We start from the raw sequence: 23,743 nt of genomic DNA on the forward strand, positions 1-23,743 counted from the left end.
GTTTTGGAGCCTTCTGGCCTTGGGGGCGTCTCTTGGGCTGGATTCGAATATTCAGCTTCGAGACTACAAGGCGATGGTCTGTCCAACACTCGGCGCCGCACATGGTCTTTGTCACACGTACATCTTGCCTATCCTTTTTCCTGACGATGACGTAATCGATGAGATGCCAGTGCTTTGAGCAAGGGTGCATCCATGACGTCCTGTTACGGGTAGGGAGGCAGAAAACTGTGTTGGTTATCAGCAGTTCGTGCTCTGCACAGGTCTGAAGCAAAAGGAATCCGTTTGGGTTGCAGTGGCCCACACCGTGCTTTCCAATCGGTCCATCCCAGGAGATGTAGTCAGAGCCAACTCTAGCATTGAAGTCCCCAAGAATGATGAGCTTGTCTGCTTTAGGGATAGCAGCAATGACAGAGTGAAGGTCCTCGTAGAACTTCGCCTTCACTTCATCCAGGTTGGTCATGGTTGGGGCGTAGGCACTGACAATGGTGAGGTGCTTCTGGCCAGATGCCAGTGGGAGTTTCATGGTCATAAGCCTATCGTTGACTCCCTTTGGGATTCCAGCTAGCTTGCTGACAAGTGCTGTTTTTACTGCAAAACCAACACCAGCCTCACGTCGCTCTTCGCTTCCTCGTCCACTCCAGGAGAAGGTGTAACCAGATCCCTGTTCACAGAGCTCGCCTTTGCCTGCAAGCCGAGTCTCACTCAAGGCTGCGATGTCAATGTTGTATCTGGCGAGTTCGGATGCAACTAGTGCCGTTCTCCTTTGGGGTCTGTCCGCGTTATCTCTGTCCAGGAGAGTCCTTATGTTCCAAGCACCAATGGTGAGAGGAACGATCCTTGTTTTTTTTCTTTTCTTTCTTGTTGTTTCGACCGCTGATGTAGGGTCCCCGCCAGCCGCGGTATGCTGGCCAGGGTGATATGGAGCAGGCAATTTTTAGGGCACCTTTTCTTGCCCCTTCCTCATGCCAGGGAGGTGAGCAGAGCATTCCTAAAGAGGGCTGCTCAGACGCTCAGACGGCTGCCGAGCTCCATCGCTGCTCCTGTCGACGAAGAACGACCCTATGGCATGAGCCGCCTGCGTGCAGGTCTGCGGCTGCGGCTACGACTGCCAGTGTACCCACACCTTTCGTTTCGTCGCTCGCCTGTCGCCACAGGACTTGGGGGTGATGAAATGATGAAGGATGAAAGGTCATTTTGGATGACTGATGACTTGCGCGATGAGTTTGTTTAAAGTGAAGAGGAGTTGCGCAACGTCGACCTCACTCTCTCGTCCGGGTCCACCAATTTCCAGTGGCAAGACTAAGTCGAGACGACTGGAGGATGAGCACAGATGCAGTGGATGACCAAGATATTCTTTAGGTGTCTCATCTTGCTCTCTGCACTCCACAGTGCGTTGCTGTAACCGCCTTCCTCTCCGTTGAACCGATAGGTTTCTTCCGCAGATTCTACCGGATCCAGACTTCGCATGCATGGGTACACACCCCTGGGGCCAACTGCGTGTGGCATGCACACAGCACGGTGGAACTAGATGGCCGTTGGTGGCTCTCCTGAGCCAACGCCCTTTTATAGATCTCCATAAGGGTGTCTAGCCACCCGCCTCACCAGTCCCGGAAGGTAGCGGTGGGAGTGCCAGTTTAGTCGCCGGCAACCTGACCCTGAACAGGTTGTACTGGATTACAGGTTACCAGTAGCAGATCTTAATTAGCAAGCTGACTAATTAAGAGAAAATAGTGTAGGACTCGGTCCACATCCTTGACGGACGCCATTTGGGCATTTGAAAAACAGTATTTTCTATTTACTTTTACAGGATACCAACGAGTTATACACAACTGTCAGTATGTAATAAAATTTCCCTTTAATTCCCTGATTGTAAATAGTCTCCAATAATTTTTCATGATTTACTGAGTCAAAGGTCGACAAAAGCAACGTTAGGGTTAGAGTTTAGGGTTAGGGTTAGGGTCAGGGTTTAGGGTTAGGGCGGCTGATAAAAAAAAAACAGGGTTAGGGTCAGGGTTTAGGGTTAGGACGGCTGATAAAAAAAAACAAAAAAAAAACTCTGCACAACACTGAAGAGAAAAAAACAAAAACGATACGATGACTTGAAAGACGATGACTTGAAAGACGATGACTGAACGGCGAATACTGAAGAAAACGAAGACGATGAAGCTAGAGCAGCACAAACGACGACAGTGATGAGAAGAGGGCAAGAGCAAAGCAGCAGTCAGCAGCAGATGGAGCAACACTGCCCGGTCAACACAGGCTGAAGAGGAAAACACAGGGAGTGGAACGCTGCCAACCGGGTACAACTACCCTGACACTAGAAAAAAAAAACAAAAAAAAAACCCCAGACGAGACACGTCTGGCAGGGCACTCCTACACTCTTTGCTGGAGAACACAGAAAACACGGAAGCATGGCCACCTGGAGGAAAAGCGATCCTCACATGAGGGTGCCACCCAACTGGGCAAAAAGCCCCGAACTCAAACAGGCACGACCTTTCACAAAGAAGGCCGCGGGCGCAAAGCCAAGCGAAGTGTCACTGACAGAACACTTTAAACTCTGCTCAGCAGTGACACAAACACACAAACGAGACTCCCCTATTGCACGTGAAAAACGTACAACCGGGAGCTAACACACACTAAACGAATGCTCGAACAGGGGAGAGTAAACGGGGAAGGTAACGCACAAAACACTCCACACGAGATTGTCATGAGTTGTGACAGAAATCTCTGTCATCTTTTCCTCGCCGTGCATTTCTGTAATCATTGTCGTTCTCATAAGTGTAGGATGATTTCCATCTGTCCCTTCCTTCATGGCGTCGGTTTTGAAGTTCCGGCCACTGATTGCACTGATACTGGTTGTGGTGAGGTGGTCTGATGTTTTTATTTCTTTAACAACTTCTGGCATCTTGTTCTTGCAGTATCCTTATTTTATCTGTCCATCTGTGAAACACCACTATCAGAGGTCTCGGGTGATCATGAACCTGGCTGCTTTTGCCAACCCTGTAGACCCTTTCTATGCCAAGTTTTTGAGCGGGAACAATCATTGAGCAATTCAACAATGAGGTCAGCTGGCTCGGTAATCGTCCCTCGACAGTTCCTTCACTCCCATCAACTTCAAGTTATTTCTTCTGTTTTCTGTCTCGGTAGAACTTACTTCCTTTTCCAGTTGTCCCAGCCGCTGCAGAATACGATCACGGTCGTCTTGCAATGATCGGATATTTCCTCTATTCTCTGTCTTCATCGCCACTGGTCTTCAGTATGGTGATGTCATATGTCAGCTGTTTCAGGTTTTCATCGAGTCGTTCAAACTTGTCATTCAGATTTTGGTTTATATCCGCCATGTAGCTTTACATGTTGTGCATGATCTGTGAAAACCTTCAGTTTGTTTCGCAGGATGGAGTGCTACCCAGCGTCAGGGCCACGACTGGTTTCCACGTCCTTGCAGAGAATGATCAGTAAAATAAAAACACAATACAGAAGCGAAAGCGTCATACCTGCTGTCACATCTCTAACTGTTCATTTTCGTCGCCTTCATTTTCTTTTCGTCTGTGTCCAATTCCTTCCTGAAAATTTCAGCAGAACCGGATAAAAACCACCAATCCTTGCCCTATGCTCTTCAATTGTCAAAGGCATGGTGTCGTTTTCTCACATGCATTTGTCGATCTTCGAAAACGTTTCTCCACAGCGGCTTCAAGTGCAACTTTCTGTTCGACACTCGTAAGTGAGAGAGAGAAACACGAGAGACAGAGACAGACAGAGAGAGAGAGAGAGACATAGAGAGAGAGAGTGACAGACAGTCAAAGAGACAGACACAATGACAGAGATACAGACAGACATACAGAGACATATAGGCAGACAGACATACAGGGCGTAGCTCTGTCAAACCATATGCCTGTAGATGTACCTGGTGACATGGAGGACACACACACACACACACACACACACACACACACACACACACACACACACACACGCACACACACACACACACACACACACACACACACACAGCGGGAAAAATATACCTTGAAAAGTGGGAAGGTTGTGTTCTGTGCAGATCGATGGAATCCCCATTCTAGTGCCTGACACTGACACTGAGATAGAGACAGGGGAGGGAGAGAAAGAGAATGAGAGAGAGAGGGAGAGGGGGGAGAGAGAGAGATGAGGGGGAGGGAGAGAGAGGGAGAGAGGGAGGGGGAGGGACAGGCAAGAGAGGGGAGAGAGAGGGAGAGCGGGAGAAGGGGGAGAGGAAAATGGGCGACGGAAAAAGAGAGGGGAGTGAGAGAGAGTGGGAGGAGAGAGAAGGGAGAGAGAGGGAGGGAGAGAGAGGGGCGAAGAGAGGGGGAAAGAGAGGGGTAGAGGGGGAGGGAGAGTGGGGGGAGACAGAGGGGTAGGGTCAGAGGGGGAGAGAGAGATAGAGGGGGATAGAGTGAGTGAGAGAGAGAGAGAGTGAGTGAGAATGCGAGAGAGATGAAACCTGGGAGATGAGGTAGAAAGAGGAAGTGTGGGAGAAGAGAAAGAGAGCATTGGAGTGAGGAGATTGAGTGAGAGAGAGAGAAAGAGAGAGAGGGAATGCGCGTGTGTGTTTGTGTGTGTGAGGAAGATGGAGTGAGAGAGAGAGAAAGAGAGAGAGGGAATGCGCGTGTGTGTTTGTGTGTGTGAGGAAGATGGAGTGAGGAGAGAGAGTGTGTATGTATGTGTGTGAGGAAGATAATAATAATAATAATAATAATAATAATAATAATGGTATTTATATAACGCTGAATCTTGTGCAGAGACAAATCAAAGCGCTTTCGCACCAGTCATTCACACGCATGCATAACTCTAAAACTGTAGAAACTAAAGACAGGGAAGGGCAGGTAGGGGAGGCTATTTTGGGAAGAGGTGGGTTTTAAGGCCAGACTTGAAAGAGCTGAGTGTGGAGATTTGACGAAGCGAAAGAGGAAGTTCATTCCAACTGCAAGGTCCAGAGAGACAGAGAAAAAACGGCGGCCAACAGTCGAGTGTTTGAATCTGGGTATGCGTAAACCGAGGTTCCTGACTGACGTGGAAAGAGGGATGGATGTACTGTCAAGTTTGATTGTGTCAATTGTAATGGAAGATAGTTTTTGTTTAGTTCTTATGATCATTGCTTAAGTTTTGTCCGCGTTCAATTATCTTATTTAGAGTCATCCAGTTTTGAATATCCAGGAAGCAGATGGATGTTTCTTGCAAGAGCGACGACAATTTTTCAGGGGTATCACTCTTCTGGAGTTGAGTGTCATCAGCATAAGAATGATGACTGACATTATGGCGGTTGATAATTTCAGCGAGAGGAGCAGTGTACAGTGTGAAGAGCACTGGGTCTAAAACAGATCCCTGTGGGACTCCATGTTCGATTTTAACGGGTTCAGACTGGAAATGATCAACAATGACAGACTGAAATCGATCAGTGAGATAAGATTTGAACCAGTTTAGAACAGTGTCGTTGATACCAAATGTAAAATGAAGACGGGAAAGAAGGATTGAATGGTCTATCGTGTCAAAGGCGGCTGACAAGTCGAGAAGAGTGAGAAGGAATTTTTTTCCCCGAGTCGGACGTTAGCAGTAGATTATTCAGGATGTAGAGGAGAGTGGTTTTGGTGCTGTGGTCAGCGCGATAGGCAGACTGAAATGGGTGGATGAGATTGTTGAAACAAAGGTGGTTGTTGAGCTGCTTCAGGATAGCTTTTTCAAGGAGTTTGGACATGAATGGAAGATTAGAAACTGGTCGATAGTTTTTCAAAATCTTTGCGTCAAGGTTGGGTTTCTTCAGAAGAGGCCGGACGATTGCAGTTTTGAAAGTGGATGGAAACGTTCCGGTGAGAAGGGATGAGTTGACAATATTGGTGATTGTTGGGAGAAGCTGTGAGACACACTGGGAAAAGACAGAGGCTGGTATAGGATCGAGCTCACAGGATTTATTGTCATTTCTTTCAGGATTTCATGGACTTCTGTTTCAGTCAATGGATTAAAGGAATGGAGAGGAGTGCCGCTGAATTGAGGATCAGGATGAGCAGGTTGGAAAGACATTCGGTCTAAGATGGAACGAATATTTTGGAGTGAGGAGAGAGGGTGTGTATGTATGTGTGTGAGAAAGATGGAGTGAGGAGAGAGGGTGTGTATGTATGTGTGTGAGGAAGATGGAGTGAGGAGAGAGGGTGTGTATGTATGTGTGTGAGGAAGATGGAGTGAGGAGAGAGGGTGTGTATGTATGTGTGTGAGGAAGATGGAGTAAGGAGAGAGGGTGTGTATGTATGTGTGTGAGGAAGATGGAGTCAGGAGAGAGGGTGTGTATGTATGTGTGTGAGGAAGATGGAGTCAGGAGAGAGGGTGTGTATGTATGTGTGTGAGGAAGATGGAGTGAGGAGAGAGGGTGTGTATGTATGTGTGTGAGGAAGATGGAGTCAGGAGAGAGGGTGTGTATGTATGTGTGTGAGGAAGATGGAGTCAGGAGAGAGGGTGCGTATGTATGTGTGTGAGAAAGATGGAGTCAGGAGAGAGGGTGTGTATGTATGTGTGTGAGGAAGATGGAGTGAGGAGAGAGGGTGTGTATGTATGTGTGTGAGGAAGATGGAGTCAGGAGAGAGGGTGTGTATGTATGTGTGTGAGGAAGATGGAGTGAGGAGAGAGGGTGTGTATGTATGTGTGTGAGGAAGATGAAGTGAGGAGAGAGGGTGTGTATGTATGTGTGTGAGGAAGATGGAGTCAGGAGAGAGGGTGTGTATGTATGTGTGTGAGAAAGATGGAGTGAGGAGAGAGGGTGTGTATGTATGTGTGTGAGGAAGATGGAGTCAGGAGAGAGGGTGTGTATGTATGTGTGTGAGGAAGATGGAGTCAGGAGAGAGGGTGTGTATGTATGTGTGTGAGGAAGATGGAGTCAGGAGAGAGGATGTGTATGTATGTGTGTGAGGAAGATGGAGTCAGGAGAGAGGGTGCGTATGTATGTGTGTGAGAAAGATGGAGTGAGGAGAGAGGGTGTGTATGTATGTGTGTGAGGAAGATGGAGTCAGGAGAGAGGGTGTGTATGTATGTGTGTGAGGAAGATGGAGTGAGGAGAGAGGGTGTGTATGTATGTGTGTGAGGAAGATGGAGTGAGGAGAGAGGGTGTGTATGTATGTGTGTGAGGAAGATGGAGTGAGGAGAGAGGGTGTGTATGTATGTGTGTGAGGAAGATGGAGTCAGGAGAGAGGGTGTGTATGTATGTGTGGAAGGAGGGAAGCGAAGGAAAAATACTACCACGAAAGAAAAGAAGAAAGAAATTCACAGTCGGAATGAGGGATGAAGTCAACCTGCCTCTGTCTGTCTGTCTGTCTGCCTCCCTCTCTCTCTCTCTCTCTCTCTCTCTCTCTCTCTCTCTCTCTCTCTCTTTCTCTCGTTGGAAAGAGCTCGTCAACAAATATTTAGCGTTTTTGCTAATTACAAATTTACCTGTGCGTGATCATGAAAACCATCTTTGTGCAGTTACAGTGGACACTTTTCTGCGTCAACTGCTGTTAAAAGTTTATTTTATTTTACACATTATGGTGTGTTGTTCGGTGATCGCACTTGGACACACAAGAGTGCGCATGAACTGTGGCTGTGCAATGTGAACACGTTATACTTGTCAGCTGTTGTGAACTGTGTGTGGCTGACTGTGCTGTTCCGTGTGACCCTGTGTGGCAGGATAACTGTGTGCATATGGATACCATACCACCTCATGATGGGATTTATTTGTGAGTAACCTGGCGTATTGTTCCGGTGGTGACAGCAGGTGAGTTATGTGTGTTGTCTGTGTGTAAAATCCTTTTTATGATTTATATTTCTTTTATCCACAGTAGTCCGTTTTATTACTCATCATCATGGCTGAATCTATTTCCCTTCCCCTTATGATGGTAAAACCATTAACAACAAATTACAGCCCACTATGGACAATATTCAAAAACGTTTCACGTGTAGCAAAGACGAGCTCTTGGTCTGGAGGAACAGTTTGTTATATCGCAACCTAGCCATTCAGGACACTGAGATTGCCGTTCAGCACAGTGACTTTGATTCCAGTGACTCAATATTAAACTTCTCGTCACCAGTGGTTTCTCTACCGCCACCACCACCTCCTTCTAAAACAGTTATTCGTATTCTTCACAAGACCTCAAAATCTATTACTTTTTCCCTTTATTTTTCTTCACAGACTGCCGGAACTCTGCTTTGTCAAGGTGTTGACTGCCCGAGGTGGGACTCTGATGAATGTGAAATCTTAAAAGATTTTATTTCCACTTTTACTCAAGATAAGAATTGTTAAAAACTGATGTCTTCATTAATTCAAACTCCTGTCAAGTTCATTAGTAATTTCCATGTAACACCAGTGTTAAAAAATTCTACCATTGACTTCTCTCTCATGACAACAATATCAGCAGTACCAGCAGTGAACACACCCCCTCTCCAAACACCACACCTGCTATTGGAGTCTGGAACGGACGACCATGCAAGAGAAAGCGTCATCCCCCTTCCACCCACCCCAACAGTGCTATCCTGTGAGCAGCAGCAAAAGACTGAACCCAAATCCCACAAGAAGTCTACCCCTGTGGGTAAAAGGACAAGAAAACAATGCAAACGAACACTTTATCCTCCCCATCGTGTGTCATCTGAGTGCAGCCCATTTCCCAAACTGTCCAACAAAGTTGTTCTTTTGGAACAGCAGCTAGAAGCGGTGACCACCACACAGTCCGCACTGGAAAGTGACTTCAAGTCTGTGGCTGAAGACGTTAAAACAGTCACCAAAAATGAACTACGTGTAAATGTTTGTGAAAAATTTGATGCCTTAGTTTCTAAAATAGATGAATTAAAAACACAAATTAATAATCTGGAAAAATGTAACAAATAACTCACAAAAGAAAATGGGTCCATAAAAGCTCAGCTATGGTCCCTCCTGTCAGAAGTTTTAAAAAAAAAAAGAAAAAAAGAAAAGAAAAAAGAAAGTGTATCAACCTTCTCACAGACTCAGATGTCAGATGAAATACATCACCAGCAGTGTGGATGTTGATACTCAAACTGAAGATGTATGTTTTCCCAGCTCTGCCTGTAACAGTGATGGTTAGACTGTAACAATAGTCCTTACCGGTCCTGAAGCTGGACCACGGACTGATTTTCAGTCTTTGTCACGACCACCCTCCATTTTGTCACTGACGGGAGACAAATCCAACATATGCATTAACCCCCCTGCCCTGATTCCAGCTGATATGGATGATGATGCTCTACAATATTCTGTTTCCACTGCAAACGCATATTCCGTACTGTCAGAAAATACTCCAGCAGCGCATTTAACACTGCCTCCTGTTGAGGCAGTTGTGTGGAAGGATAGCTGCCTCCCACACCCCAAATCAAGCCCCGGTGAAATTCTGGCTCACATGTGTATCCCCAAGAGAGCAGCAGTGCTACTTATCGGAGACTCCATCATACGCTTCATCAATCCAAAACGCTTAGCCCCTCGACAAGAATTTTTATTCAAAATATGTGTACCAGGTATGACTGTTAGAGATCTCCACACCTGGCTGCAATCAGCCCCCACAGCGCCTGATCTGAAAGACGTTATTGTCCATTCGGCATCAAGTCTTGTCCGTCTGGCCCTGTGCCACTGGAGACATGGTCCGAGCTCATGGCATTGTGTCTGAGAAAGTTTCCAAAAGCACGGGTGACCTTTAGCTCCATCCTACCGGCAAAGGGAAAACACCATTTCAACAACAGTATTGCCCCAGCAAATCTTTATATGCAAGAAGCATGTACTCGATTCAATGTAAATTTTATTGACATTTTCCCCTGTTCGCGTCTGACGCAAATCTGTACAGCAGTACAAATCACCCCAACGCCAGGGGCACTGCGCGTCTGGCGGAAAAATCTGAAAAGGCTGTTGTGGACATTTTCATATTCGGATGGCAACATTCCACAAGATAATCGTTTGTCATCCCGATCAGGGTACAGATCCTCACAAGGGTACAAACATTCAAAGCCTTCTGTCCAGTTTTCTGATTTTCCCAATGTAAATCAAAATAACTTGGATAATCAGGTTCACGGCCCTAGAGTTCAACAATCAAAACCTCTTCCGCCATCTGTCAACTCATCCTATCACTATCCACCACTGATTCAAAATCCCTGTACCAAAGATAATCTTGTCCCTCCATCACAAACACACACTTCCATTCCTCCTCCCTCACGCCCTTTCCTGTCGAATTCCACTCACATTCCACATCAGTCAGAAAGTCATGTGGAGACGTACAACCCCCCTCGCCCCGCTTTCCCCGGGCAACAAATGCACGGATGGTCCAACTCAGTATCCCCAAATCGTTTTCACCCTGATGCTGAGCGGCGGCCTCAAAGTAACTGTCACAACAACACGCATTCCATGCCCAACAAACACATTAGTTACATTTTTTTAATTTAATCGTTTGATTATTTGTGAACATGTGTGAGTGAATGTATGCATATACAAATGAGGATTAAAATTTTGTGATTTTGTGGTTCTGTTCTTTTGTCACATGCTGCATCTGAATGGCTTATCTTAAAACTCACATGTGTCACTGTATGCCGGAACAAAATATGTGACTAAGTTCATAAGCAGATTCACGTTGTGTTGAATGTTTTCCGTTCGAGGTACCCGGCTGAACGGCAGCTTCAGGACATCCTGCAACAGTGTACAAACACTGCTAGCCTTTTGTTGTCTCTATGTATAGCTTTTCGACGATATACTTATATAAACGTTGTTGACCTACCTAACAAGTTTGATTTACACTATTTATACCTTTAGTGCACAATTTGATTATCTTTTCTAATTTTTTGTGCTTTTGCGTTGCATGCATCATATCTTCTGTCCTGACAATCATGACCAATACGCGTAATCTTTGGCCATCAAAAGATGGCTTGAGAGTTGGGTATCTCAATATAAATCATGTGGTAAATAAATCACGTGATGTGTCCCATATATTGTATAATTCTGGTAAAGGCTTTCATATATTTCGTTTCGCAGAATCAAAATTATTTCAGCACATATCTGACTCAGAACTTACAATGCAAAACTACCATTTTACTCGCAAAGATCCAGTCAATCCGAAAGAAACGGGTCTGTTTGTCTACGTTCATCAAAACATTAATTTTAGGAAAACTTGAAGCACCAGAGAATTATCACGTGGAGTCAGTGTGGATTGAAGTTCAGTTGAAAAGATCAAAACCGACTGTATTAGGTTTTATTTATAGAAACCCCAGTGAACGTGTAGATTGGACTGATAGATTTACGAATTATGATGGATGATATTTTGATTTCGCTAGTATCTGATGAAATTATCTCAATGGGAGATTTCAACATAGATTTGGTGAAATTCAGTAATGCTTGGACTAATATTTATGAATCATTTAATCTAACTCAGCTAATTGACAAACCCACGATTACTTCTACATCTGCAACACTAATTGATCATATTTATGCTTCCTCGACTAACAGTATAATAGAATTATGCTCACCAACATTTAGATGCAGTGATCATGTACAAATTTACTTCACATGGGCAAAACTTGGCATTAAAATTCCCCCAAACTACCATAAGATTATTAATTATAGAAGTTTCTCATGTTTTGATAAAGATCTCTTTTTGTTTGATTTAATGAATTCCTGTCTGTCATCTGTTTACCAGTTTACTAATCCTGATGAAGCACTTGAAGTCTGGTATCACAATGTTCTAAATGTTTATAACAAGCATGCACCGTTTAAAACAAAACGTGTCAAAAATTACCCACAGAAACCATGGATGACTCAAAGCATAGCAAACGAAATCAGTTAGAGAGACGAGCTTTTAGATGAGGAGAATCTAGAGGAATTCAAAACACAAAGAAATAAAGTTGATAATTTAAAACGTTCAGCAAAAATTAAGCATTTTCATGAAATGATTTCCTCTAAAACTGAGAAGTAGATCGATATGGAGAGCTATCAATCTGTAGCTAACCAACAACAACAAAACTTCACAACACCCAATACCCAAAGACATCTTTGTGGAAAACCTAAATAGTCATTTTTGTAATATATCCAGCTGTATGATAAAATCCAACAAAACCAATGTTAATCAGTTAGATGTTCTAGAAGATTTCTGTTTATCCAAAAATATCACATCCACTTTGAACATTCCCCCTATGTGTGTACATGAAGTATATGATGCTCTTGTTCACTTAAAACAGACGGGTACAAGAGGCATGACGACCTAGACTTTTTTTTTTTTTTTTTTTTTTTTTTTAATGGCTGCTCCTATTATCGCTGAAATACTGACTTACGTTTACAATTTATGTGTATAAAAAAATCAGGTCCCAAAGGAATTTAAAGCTGCAAAAGTTGTACCCATATTCAAGAATGGTAATCGTTCGGATCCCTCTAATTATGGGCCAATTTCTATACTATCTATACTATCTAAACCGTTAGAGAATCATTTGAAGAAACATATACTCAACCATTTCAATGAATTTAGTCTGTTTCACCCAAATCAATCAGGATTTAGGCCTAACCACTCCTGTCATACAGCACTAACCAACCTCGTTGATCAGTGGCTTACTAATATTAACAACAACGAAATAACAGGTGTTCTTTTTGTAGATTTTGCAAAGGCATTTCATTTTATTGACCACACTCTTCTTATCAGAAAACTAAAAGCATATGGGTTATGCTTTGAAGCTAATGTCTTCGTTTTTGTCTGACAGAAAGCAAATGGTTTCAGTAGTCAAATACCAACTTTTACCCATAAGTTACGGTGTTCCCCAAGGTTCTGTTTTAGGACCTATTTTGTTTTCGATTTGCATTAACGATTTACCTCTATTTATTGTAAGTTATTTGCAGATGACACAACGATACACACTAAGCATCACAGAATAGAAAGAATATCATCATTCTTGCAACAAAGTATTAATGATAGAGTAACATGGTCTGAACTTAATCATATGTGCTTACACCCGAAAAAGACGAAATACTTTGTCATAACCACAAGACAAAAGCGTCAAAACCTTCTGCCCACTCGTTCTCCATTGTATATCAAGGGCGTGATGATTGAGGAAGTTAAGTAAGTCATCACAAAGTACTTGGTCTTATTATTGACATGGTCTCAACATATTATGATGACTTGTAAAACTTTATCCAAAAAGATTCATCAGCTTTCTAGATCAAGCATTTCTTAAACAAGCATTGCTGTAAATTATTTTTCCACGCTTATATCGAACCACATGTAAATTATGCCTCAACAATATGGGATTCTGCCAGTGAAAATGTTTTAAAACAACTCATCAGTGTACATGGAAGAGCCTTTAAGCAGATGCATATGAAATCTTCGTCATTAACTGTCTCTGATTACAAAGATTTAGGTATTCTGCATTGAAATGGAAACTCATTCATAATAAGGCACTTTTCATGTTTAAGATTATGTCTGGTTTTGCTCCTCCGTATCTAAAACAGCGATTCCTTAGAAGTACTATACGTAACAGCAACAAGATCATGGAACCACTGCCAAGAATTGATTTATTCAAATCGAGTCTCACTTACTCTGGTGGTTGCCTCTGGAACAACATCTTAACTAGTTTTAATGTACACACAAGTTTCACTGTGTTCAAGAAAAGATATCATGAATACCTGATGGAAAAATTAGCAAATTCTGTTCAGTATACAATATTATGTTATGTTATATGATATCACTGTATTTCACCACATGTCTCACTCTGTCTCTTTATCTCATCCTCTCTATGAATACTATCTCCTCTCCCTTCTGTCGCTTTTTTCCCCTCTCTCTCTACCTCCGCATTTTTATAAAATACGTGTTGTTTCTTATAAATATGATGCTTATTATAAATGTTGTTTCTTTTCTCGTTTTTCTATGAATTAGTTAACATTTACTCATTTCTTGGGGTCTTCTTCATACCTTTTCTTTAGACATTTTTCCCTTTCGAGAGCTGGAGAAAGCAATTGTTTCCTTACTTTAATGCTATCGGAAATAACATTCATTCATTCATTCATTCATTCATTCATTCATTCTCTCTCTCTTTCTCTCTCTCTCACTCTTATTCTATCTCTCTCATTACTATATTCATATACATTATTGTCATTAATGCAGATATCATGATTACGTACTTCTAAATGCTTACTGTGCAATTGAGTGTATTTGAATGTGATGTATGTTTTTCTATAACCTTTTGTTATCTTGTGAACATTTTGATTTCATTTCTGTTTGCTTTGAGGGCTGGATGTAAAAAAGCATATACATATTATTCCACTTCCCTCATTAAAAAAGATTCGTTCGTTCGTTCTCTGTCTGACTCTCTCTCTCTCTCTCTCTCTCTCTCTCTGTATATATATATATATATATATATATATATATATATATATATATGTGTGTGTGTGTGTGTGTGTGTGTGTGTGTGTGTGTGTGTGTGTGTGTGTGTGTGTGTGTGTGTGTGTGTGTGTGTGCGTGTGTGAGTGTGTGTGTGAGTGTGTGTAGCCAAGTGCTCAGCTGGCTACTAACCGTAGTTCAACTCACAGCACAAGCCGTAAAGCGGACGACAGTTTCACTGCCGTGATGGTGTCCAACCATTGACATGAGAAGGTAATTCTTGTGGCTATTCAAATTCGAATTTGGAAAGAAAGCTGTTTGCTGTCAGCGTTGTCGTCTGCTACATCCGGTCACTTTCCGAAGTGCAGCTTTCAAGCACACATATAGCGTGTCGCACACATTCTGCTGCCTAGTATTCTACTGCATTGTCCTCTTCTCTTCATATTGTAATGAAACAATAGAAGAACCCTTTTGTGACTGGCCTCTACATGTCTTTGGCCTGCGCGCGGATCTTTTCTATCCTCACTCTTGTTATACACTTTAATTCAGTGAACCAGTAAATCGTTTGTACCGTTCCCATTTACATACCACTCCGGCCAGCACGGCGACATTATATACCACTCCGGCCAACACGGCGACATTATATACCACTCCGGCCAACACGGCGACATTACATACCACTCCGGCCAACACGGCGACATTACATACCACTCCGGCCAACACGGCGACATTATATACCACTCCGGCCAACACGGCGACATTACATTATATACCACTCCGGCCAACACGGCGACATTACATTATATACCACTCCGGCCAACACGGCGACATTACATTATATACCACTCCGGCCAACACGGCGACATTACATACCACTCCGGCCAACACGGCGACATTACATTATATACCACTCCGGCCAACACGGCGACATTATATACCACTCCGGCCAACACGGCGACATTACATTACATACCACTCCGGCCAACACGCCGACATTATATACCACTCCGGCCAACACGGCGACATTATATACCACTCCGGCCAACACGGCGACATTATATACCACTCCGGCCAACACGGCGACATTATATACCACTCCGGCCAACACGGCGACATTACATTATATACCAATCCGGCCAGCACGGCGACATTACATTACATACCACTCCGGCCAACACGGCGACATTACATTACATACCACTCCGGCCAACACGGCGACATTACATTATATACCACTCTACCGACCCTAGTCACATTCATGTTTTCTGTTTTACAGAATTCGATTACATAAATGCCTGTAGATTTGAACATATACCGTGCTAGGGTTGGTTTGTATTTTACAACAGCTTTGGTCAAAACTAGACATTTATCTTTTGTAAACAAGTCAGTCATCTTACAGTTCTTCATAATGTCTTTTCTGGAGTACTCACACAGTATACCTCTTTCTGTTTTTGCTCATTTTCGTATTTCAGAATGCAATATAAGCGAGTATAGCAATCTTTTAAAGAAAAACTTTGCTTCTTCTTGTGGCATGAGCCAGCCAAGAAGTAATGACAGTATGCTTAAATGTTTTACTCTGGTCCAACAGTTGCTACTGCTTTTGTCTGGTGACATAGAAACTAATCCAGGCCCAAACAATAACTCGGACCTCAGTATCATGCATGTAAATACCCGCAGTATGAGAAATAAGATTGATTTATTAGAAGCTGAGTATGGTAACTTTGATATTATCACAGTATCTGAAACATGGCTTTCAGATTTAGACAGCAATAGTTCCGTCCATATTACAAACTTCCATCCACCTGTTAGATGTGACAGAACAAACGATCCACATGGCGGTGTTGCTATTTATGTGAAAAATAATTTATATTGTAAACCTCGCAATGACCTTCATGTAAACGGTTTAGAAGCTGTATGGGTTGAGACAAAATTAGATCAAATAAGTTTATTAGTTGGATCTTTTTATCGTCCACCTAACTCCAATGTTAATTACTGGAATTTGATCGAAGAAAGCATACGTAGAGCCAATGACACCACAAACAAATTCTTGATTCTTGGTGATTTTAATACTGATTTCCTAACAATACCATCACCCCACTTAGTAGATATTTTGAATCGCTACCACATTAAGCAGTTAATAAATGAACCAACGAGGATTACCGAAGTAACAAGTTCATGCTTAGATCTTATACTTACTCAAAGCCCCAGTATGATCAAATCAACGGATGTCATGCCTGCTATCTGCAGTGACCATAGTGTACCTTATGTGGTTGTCAAGAATACAGTAGTTAGAGAACAGTCATTTAAAAGAACAATTTTCAATTACAATAAGTTAGATACATATAGATTTTGCAATCTCCTACACCAGGTTAATTGGGATGAAGTGACCAATAATAAAACAATTGACGAAAGTGCGGAAACGTTTTCAAATATTATAATGGATAAAGCAAAGCAATGTATGCCAACGAAGACTATCACTGTACGTCCAAATGATGTCCCTTGGATGACAGATGAAATTAGGCTGCTAATAGAGGAACGTAAAATAATTCATAAATTAGCTAAACAAACTAACAAACCAGAAGACTGGCAACAATTTCGGTGTTTTAGGAACTATGTTACATATAGAGAAAAACAAAGACAGCTTGAGTATATCACCAATTTAGAAAATAAGATAACAACTTCATCCAATTTTGGAACAAAAGAATGGTGGAAACTTGTTAAGTCATTTTTGAGAAAGAAAGGTGTTGGGTCAGATGAAATTCCCCCTATTATATCTAATGGTATTGTCTATTATAAAAACAAAGATAAAGCTGATGTTTTTAACAAATTTTTCATTTCACAATCCACTCTTGAAGACAGCGAAAAAGATTTACCTGATATTCCATTCCTCGACTTAGAACTTACAGACATAGCGCTTACTACTTCTGATGTTGAAGGTGTTATTCTAAATCTAAATAAAAATAAAGCGGTAGGGCCAGATCTTGTACATAACAGATTGTTAATTGCCTCATTGCCAGCCATTCTAGACCCACTAACCAAGATTTTCAACAAAAGCCTTCGTGAATCAAAATTTCCTCTGGTATGGAAAACAGCACATGTAAATCCTCTGCATAAAAAAGCTTCGAAGGAACTTTGTAGTAATTACCGTCCAATCTCTTTGCTTAGCTGTGTTGGTAAAGTCCTTGAGAGATGCATCCATAAGCAAGTTTACAAGTTTTTTTCATCAAATCATATTTTATCTCCTTCCCAGTCAGGTTTTATTCCTGGTGATTCGACAGTAAATCAGTTGCTCTGTATTTATAATGACTTATGCTCATCTTTTGATAATGGAGTCACAACCCAGGCTGTGTACTTTGATATATCTAAAGCTTTTGATCGAGTTTGGCATAAGGGACTTTCTGAAGTTAAGAGCGAATGGCATACGAGGCAAATTACTTGACTGGTTTTCCGATTACCTCTCTAACCGTATCCAAGCAGTTGTTATAAAGAGTGATAAGTCTGATTACAAAGGAATACCCGCAGGTGTTCCTCAAGGCTCTGTACTTGGTCCACTATTATTCCTTATCTATATCAATGATATTGTATACGACATCCATTCAAACATTAAGCTATTTGCAGATGATACAAGTATGTCCTTAGCACTAAACAACCCAAACATCCGTGCACAAACACTCAATTCTGACTTAGAAAAAATAGATTCTTGGGCTAAGCGATGGAAAGTCAAATTTAATGAGGGGAAAACAGAGTTATTAAATTTTTCTCGAAACACTGACACAATTTTACCTCTTACTTTTGGCATCACACCATTACAAAGTACAGACACACATAAACATCTAGGCGTCATACTCCAAAACAACTGTAAATGGGAGGAACATATTAAAAGTATAATCAATGCTGTAACTATGTTGGTTTCTTGTCTTAAGACGTATAAGTACAAGTTAAATAGGAGAGCATTAGAAATCATGTACAAATCATTCATATTACCACATTTTGACTATGCTGATATTGTTTGGGATAATTGCACAGATGCACAATCAGATTCTCTGGAAAATTTACAGCTTGATGCATTAAGAACCATAACTGGAGCTGTTCGTGGGACAAGCCACCAAAAAATATACCAAGAATCAGGGTTCTGTACACTTAAGGAAAGAAGGAAAAGACACAAACTTGTGCATTATTTCAAGATGGTTAACGGTCTATGCCCTAACTACCTAAATGGTCTTGTTCCTGGTCTTGTTTCAGACAATAACCCTTACCATAGACGCAGGTCATTGGAACGCACCGTACCAAGATTTCACACCGAACTCTATCGGAAATCATTCATACCATCTACTACTTATCTCTGGAATTCTCTACCTGATTATGTTAAAACCAGCAATTCCTTAAGCCAGCTTAAACATTACCTATGTGCTAACGATGCTGTAGTGCCTAGCTATTATTACTATGGTAAACGGAAGGAACAAATCATTCACTGTCGACTTCGTCTAGGGATTAGTGACTTAAGAGAAGATATGTTCAACAGACATTTAATAAACGACCCACTTTGTGCTTGTGGCACTGCAAGCGAAACTGCTGAACATTATTTATTATTTTGTCAAGACTTTCATATGGCTCGGGCAAACACAATCTTAAATTTATCTCCAAACTACATTCACGTTAAAATTCTGTTGCATGGAAATCCTGTTCTCCAAAATCATACAAATATATTCATATTTCAAACTGTCCACCAGTTTATCTCCGATTCAAATAGATTTTAGCTTAGAAAGTATTGTGAAGAAAGAGTACAACATGATTCTATTCGTAAAATATATGTTGAATTTTTTTGACTGACCAAATATTCAAGGTGAATGGATTGGCCAATGATCTGTTAGAATTTCTCCTCTCCCCTCTGTTCCCCCTCCTCCACCACCTTACCCTCCATTCTTCTAAATTTTCTTCTTCTTCTTCGTGTTTTTCTTCTATTAGGCCAATTACTTTGGTGATAATAAATTTAATCTCATGTTAATATTGATATTAGCATTATTTTACTATATTATGTACTGTTTGTTTATTTGTTTTATTTCATTATTACATTACTTACTGTTTATGCATGTTATTTCATACAAGTCATAATATGGTTCATCTGCCGTCATGATAAAATTGAAGTGCAACGTTGTGAGCACAGTATAAGCTTTAAGCTTGTTGATGCTCTTTTGTCATTCAATGCACTGTAATCATGTGTATTGTTGAATAATTAAAGTTTATTTAAACCATATACCACTCCGGCCAACACGGCATTATATACCACTCCGGCCAACACGGCGACATTATATACCACTCCGGCCAACACGGCGACATTACATTATATACCACTCCGGCCAACACGGCGACATTACATACCACTCCGGCCAACACGGCGACATTATATACCACTCCGGCCAACACGGCGACATTACATTACATACCACTCCGGCCAACACGGCGACATTATATACCACTCTGGACAACACGGCGACATTACATTACATACCACTCTGGACAACACGGCGACATTATATACCACTCCGGCCAACACGGCGACATTATATACCACTCTGGACAACACGGCGACATTACATTACATACCACTCTGGACAACACGGCGACATTACATTACATACCACTCCGGCCAACACGGCGACATTACATTATATACCACTCCGGCCAACACGGCGACATTATATACCACTCCGGCCAACACGGCGACATTACATTATATACCACTCCGGCCAACACGGCGACATTATATACCACTCCGGCCAACACGGCGACATTATATACCACTCCGGCCAACACGGCGACATTACATTATATACCACTCCGGCCAACACGGCGACATTACATTATATACCACTCCGGCCAACACGGCGACATTACATTATATACCACTCCGCCAGCACGGCAACATTATATACCACTCTGGACAACACGGCGACATTACATTACATACCACTCCGGCCAACACGGCGACATTATATACCACTCCGGCCAACACGGCGACATATATATGGTGCCTGAAGAAAAAACAAAACTCTTCAGGGCGAAAGGAAAAGCCTGTCTGAAAAGTTAATTCCTTAAAGTTTATACACACACGCACGCGTGTGTACGCGTCCATCCCATAACACGCGCGTGCATGCACAAACGCACTGACACGAGCAAACTCACGTGGACATACACATATTCACACAGAGATACACATGTTTTACATATTCATGCATGCACATAAACGCAAGGAGGGAGGGGGTGGGGAGAGAGGGGGACCCAGTGCGAGTTGACACTGAAGACTGACAGGCAGACTGAGATGCAAGCACACACCTCCGCATACATTCACACACACACACACACACACACACACACACACACACACACACACACACACACACACACACACACACGCACACACGCACACACACACACACAACGTCACGTCATATATGTTTAACAGTGCATGTTCCGTTCTTCAACGTGCGCAGGCACCGTACGGATAACACAGTTATTTTGGGTCACGTAACTAAATTGAACGAACATTCCCCTCACGCTCGTAGAGAAGACATTCGTTGTTTGTGCTGCCAGTGAATAGTTTCATCCGTTTCAACGGATTTGGTCCAAAGGGTTCACTCATTCATATAGCTATTCGGACGTATTCTCGCCAAACACTCGTAGGCGCGCGCGTTCACACACACGCAACACTCACAATACACACACACACACACACACACAACACACACACACACAACACACACGCAACACACACACACACACACACACACACACACACACACACACACACACACACACACACACGCACACATACATCCCCGAAGCACACAGACAGATGGATATATGTGTTTGTAAACATATACATGCACACACGTGCGCGCGCATGCACACTTACACATACACGCGCGTACGCGTACACACACACGCGCGCGCGCGCGCTCGCACGAACGCAACAACTACAATTAGCTCAACTCCAAACACCCACCCGTACACCCCGCCCCCAAACACACACGCACACGCACACACACACACACACACACACACACACACACACACACACACACACACACTCACACACCACTAACGCACTCTTCAAAACTACCACCACCATGAACCACCACTACCACCACCACCAAACGACGACGACCACCACCACCACCACTACTACCACACCATCACCACCATCCAACACCACCCTCCCTCCACTACTACCACACCATCACCACCCTCCAGCACACACCCCCCCCCCCCCACCACTACTACCACACCATCACCACCATCCAACACCACCCTCCCTCCACTACTACCACACCATCACCACCCTCCAGCAGCCCCCCCCCACCACTACTACCACACCATCACCACCCTCCAGCACACACACCCCCCCCCACTACTACCACACCATCACCACCCTCCAGCACCCCCCCCCCACTACTACCACACCATCACCACCCTCCAGCACACCCCCCCCCCCCACTACTACCACACCATCACCACCCTCCAGCACCCCCCCCCCCCCCACTACTACCACACCATCACCACCCTCCAGCACACACACACCCCCACCACTACTACCACACCATCACCACCCTCCAGCACACCCCCCCCCACCACTACTACCACACCATCACCACCCTCCAGCACCCCCCCCCCCCACCACTACTACCACACCATCACCACCCTCCAGCAGCCCCCCCCCCCCCACTACTACCACACCATCACCACCCTCCAGCACACCCCCCCCCCACCACTACTACCACACCATCACCACCCTCCAGCTGCCCCCCCCCCCCCCACCACTACTACCACACCATCACCACCATCCAGCACCCCACCACCACCACCACCACACCATCACCACCCTCCAGCACCCCCCCCCACCACTACTACTACCACACCATCACCACCCTCCAGCACACCCCCCCCCCACTACTACCACACCATCACCACCCTCCAGCAGCCCCCCCCCACCACTACTACCACACCATCACCACCATCCAGCACCCCACCACCACCACCACCACCACTACTACCACACCATCACCACCCTCCAGCACACCCCCCCCACCACTACTACTACCACACCATCACCACCATCCAGCACCCCACCACCACTACTACCACACCATCACCACCCTCCAGCAGCCCCCCCCCCCCCACCACTACTACCACACCATCACCACCATCCAGCACCCCACCACCACCACCACCACCACTACTACCACACCATCACCACCCTCCAGCACCCCCCCACCACCACCACCACCACTACCACACCATCACCACCCTCCAGCACCCCACCACCACCACCACCACCACTACCACACCATCACCACCCTCCAGCACCCCACCACCACCACCACCACCACTACCACACCATCACCACCCTCCAGCACCCCACCACCACCACCACCACCACTACCACACCATCACCACCCTCCAGCACCCCACCACCACCACCACCACCACTACCACACCATCACCACCCTCCAGCACCCCACCACCACCACCACCACCACTACCACACCATCACCACCCTCCAGCACCCCACCACCACCACCACCACCACTACCACACCATCACCACAAACCACCACCGTCAACCACCACACCATCACCACTATCCAGCACCCCACCACCATCACCATCAACCACCACCACCACCTCCACAACTACCACCACCTCCACAACCACCACCACCATCACCATCAACCACCACCACCACCTCCACAACTACCACCACCTCCACAACCACCACCACCACCTCCACAACCACCACCACCACCTTCAACCATCACGACCACCACCACCACTATCAACAACAACAACGACCTACGTCAGCTCGTGCCACATCTCCCCGGAGGACGACGATGTGACCTTCTCGGAGCGGGAGTCCAGGCTGGACGCTCTCCAGTGGTCCAGTTCCAGAGCCATTCTGTGTGTCTTGCCTTGCCCCCTCCCTACTTTCTCCCTGGGCTGTCGGTGCCACCACTGATGAGTCAGCACCACTGCAGAGCTCCCGGGAAGCCTGCAGATATCTACCTTCACTTACAGGCTCTCTGCTGACCGGCAACACCATCCGAGACCTGAGACACCACCACAGAAAGCCCAGGAGCGTGCAGATATTGTTCTCTGTCCCGATGCCATCACCCGAGTCTGTACCTCCTGTAGTAGCCCTCCTTCCTCGCCTCTCTCTCTCTCTCTCTCTCACGTGTCGCCAGTGTGCTGCCGAAAAGCGGCGCCACCACTCCCCCTAGAACCCAACCCCTCGCTGTGTCCTCAAAAGCGCCACTACTACACTGCAAGGCGTTCACTACGTTCACTGGGGTGAGGTGAGGGTGGGTGTGGGGGCTGGGGGAAGGGGGGGGATGTGTGTGTGTGTGTGTG

At 44.3% G+C, this 23,743-nt stretch overlaps 1 protein-coding gene across 1 annotated transcript in view; it reads right to left on the reverse strand.

The window, feature by feature from the left end:
• The window catches only part of LOC143301087 (uncharacterized), a 97,462-nt gene extending 74,172 nt beyond the window's left edge, over positions 1-23,290 (reverse strand). The window contains exon 1 of the mRNA XM_076615094.1: positions 23,193-23,290. Coding sequence (XP_076471209.1) covers positions 23,193-23,290 — 98 coding nt within the window. The remainder of the gene's footprint in view (positions 1-23,192) is intronic.
• Between the last annotated feature and the right edge of the window lie 453 nt (positions 23,291-23,743).

This window comes from Babylonia areolata, chromosome 27 (genome assembly GCF_041734735.1).
Source record: "Babylonia areolata isolate BAREFJ2019XMU chromosome 27, ASM4173473v1, whole genome shotgun sequence".
Taxonomy (NCBI): Eukaryota; Metazoa; Mollusca; class Gastropoda; order Neogastropoda; family Buccinidae; genus Babylonia; species Babylonia areolata.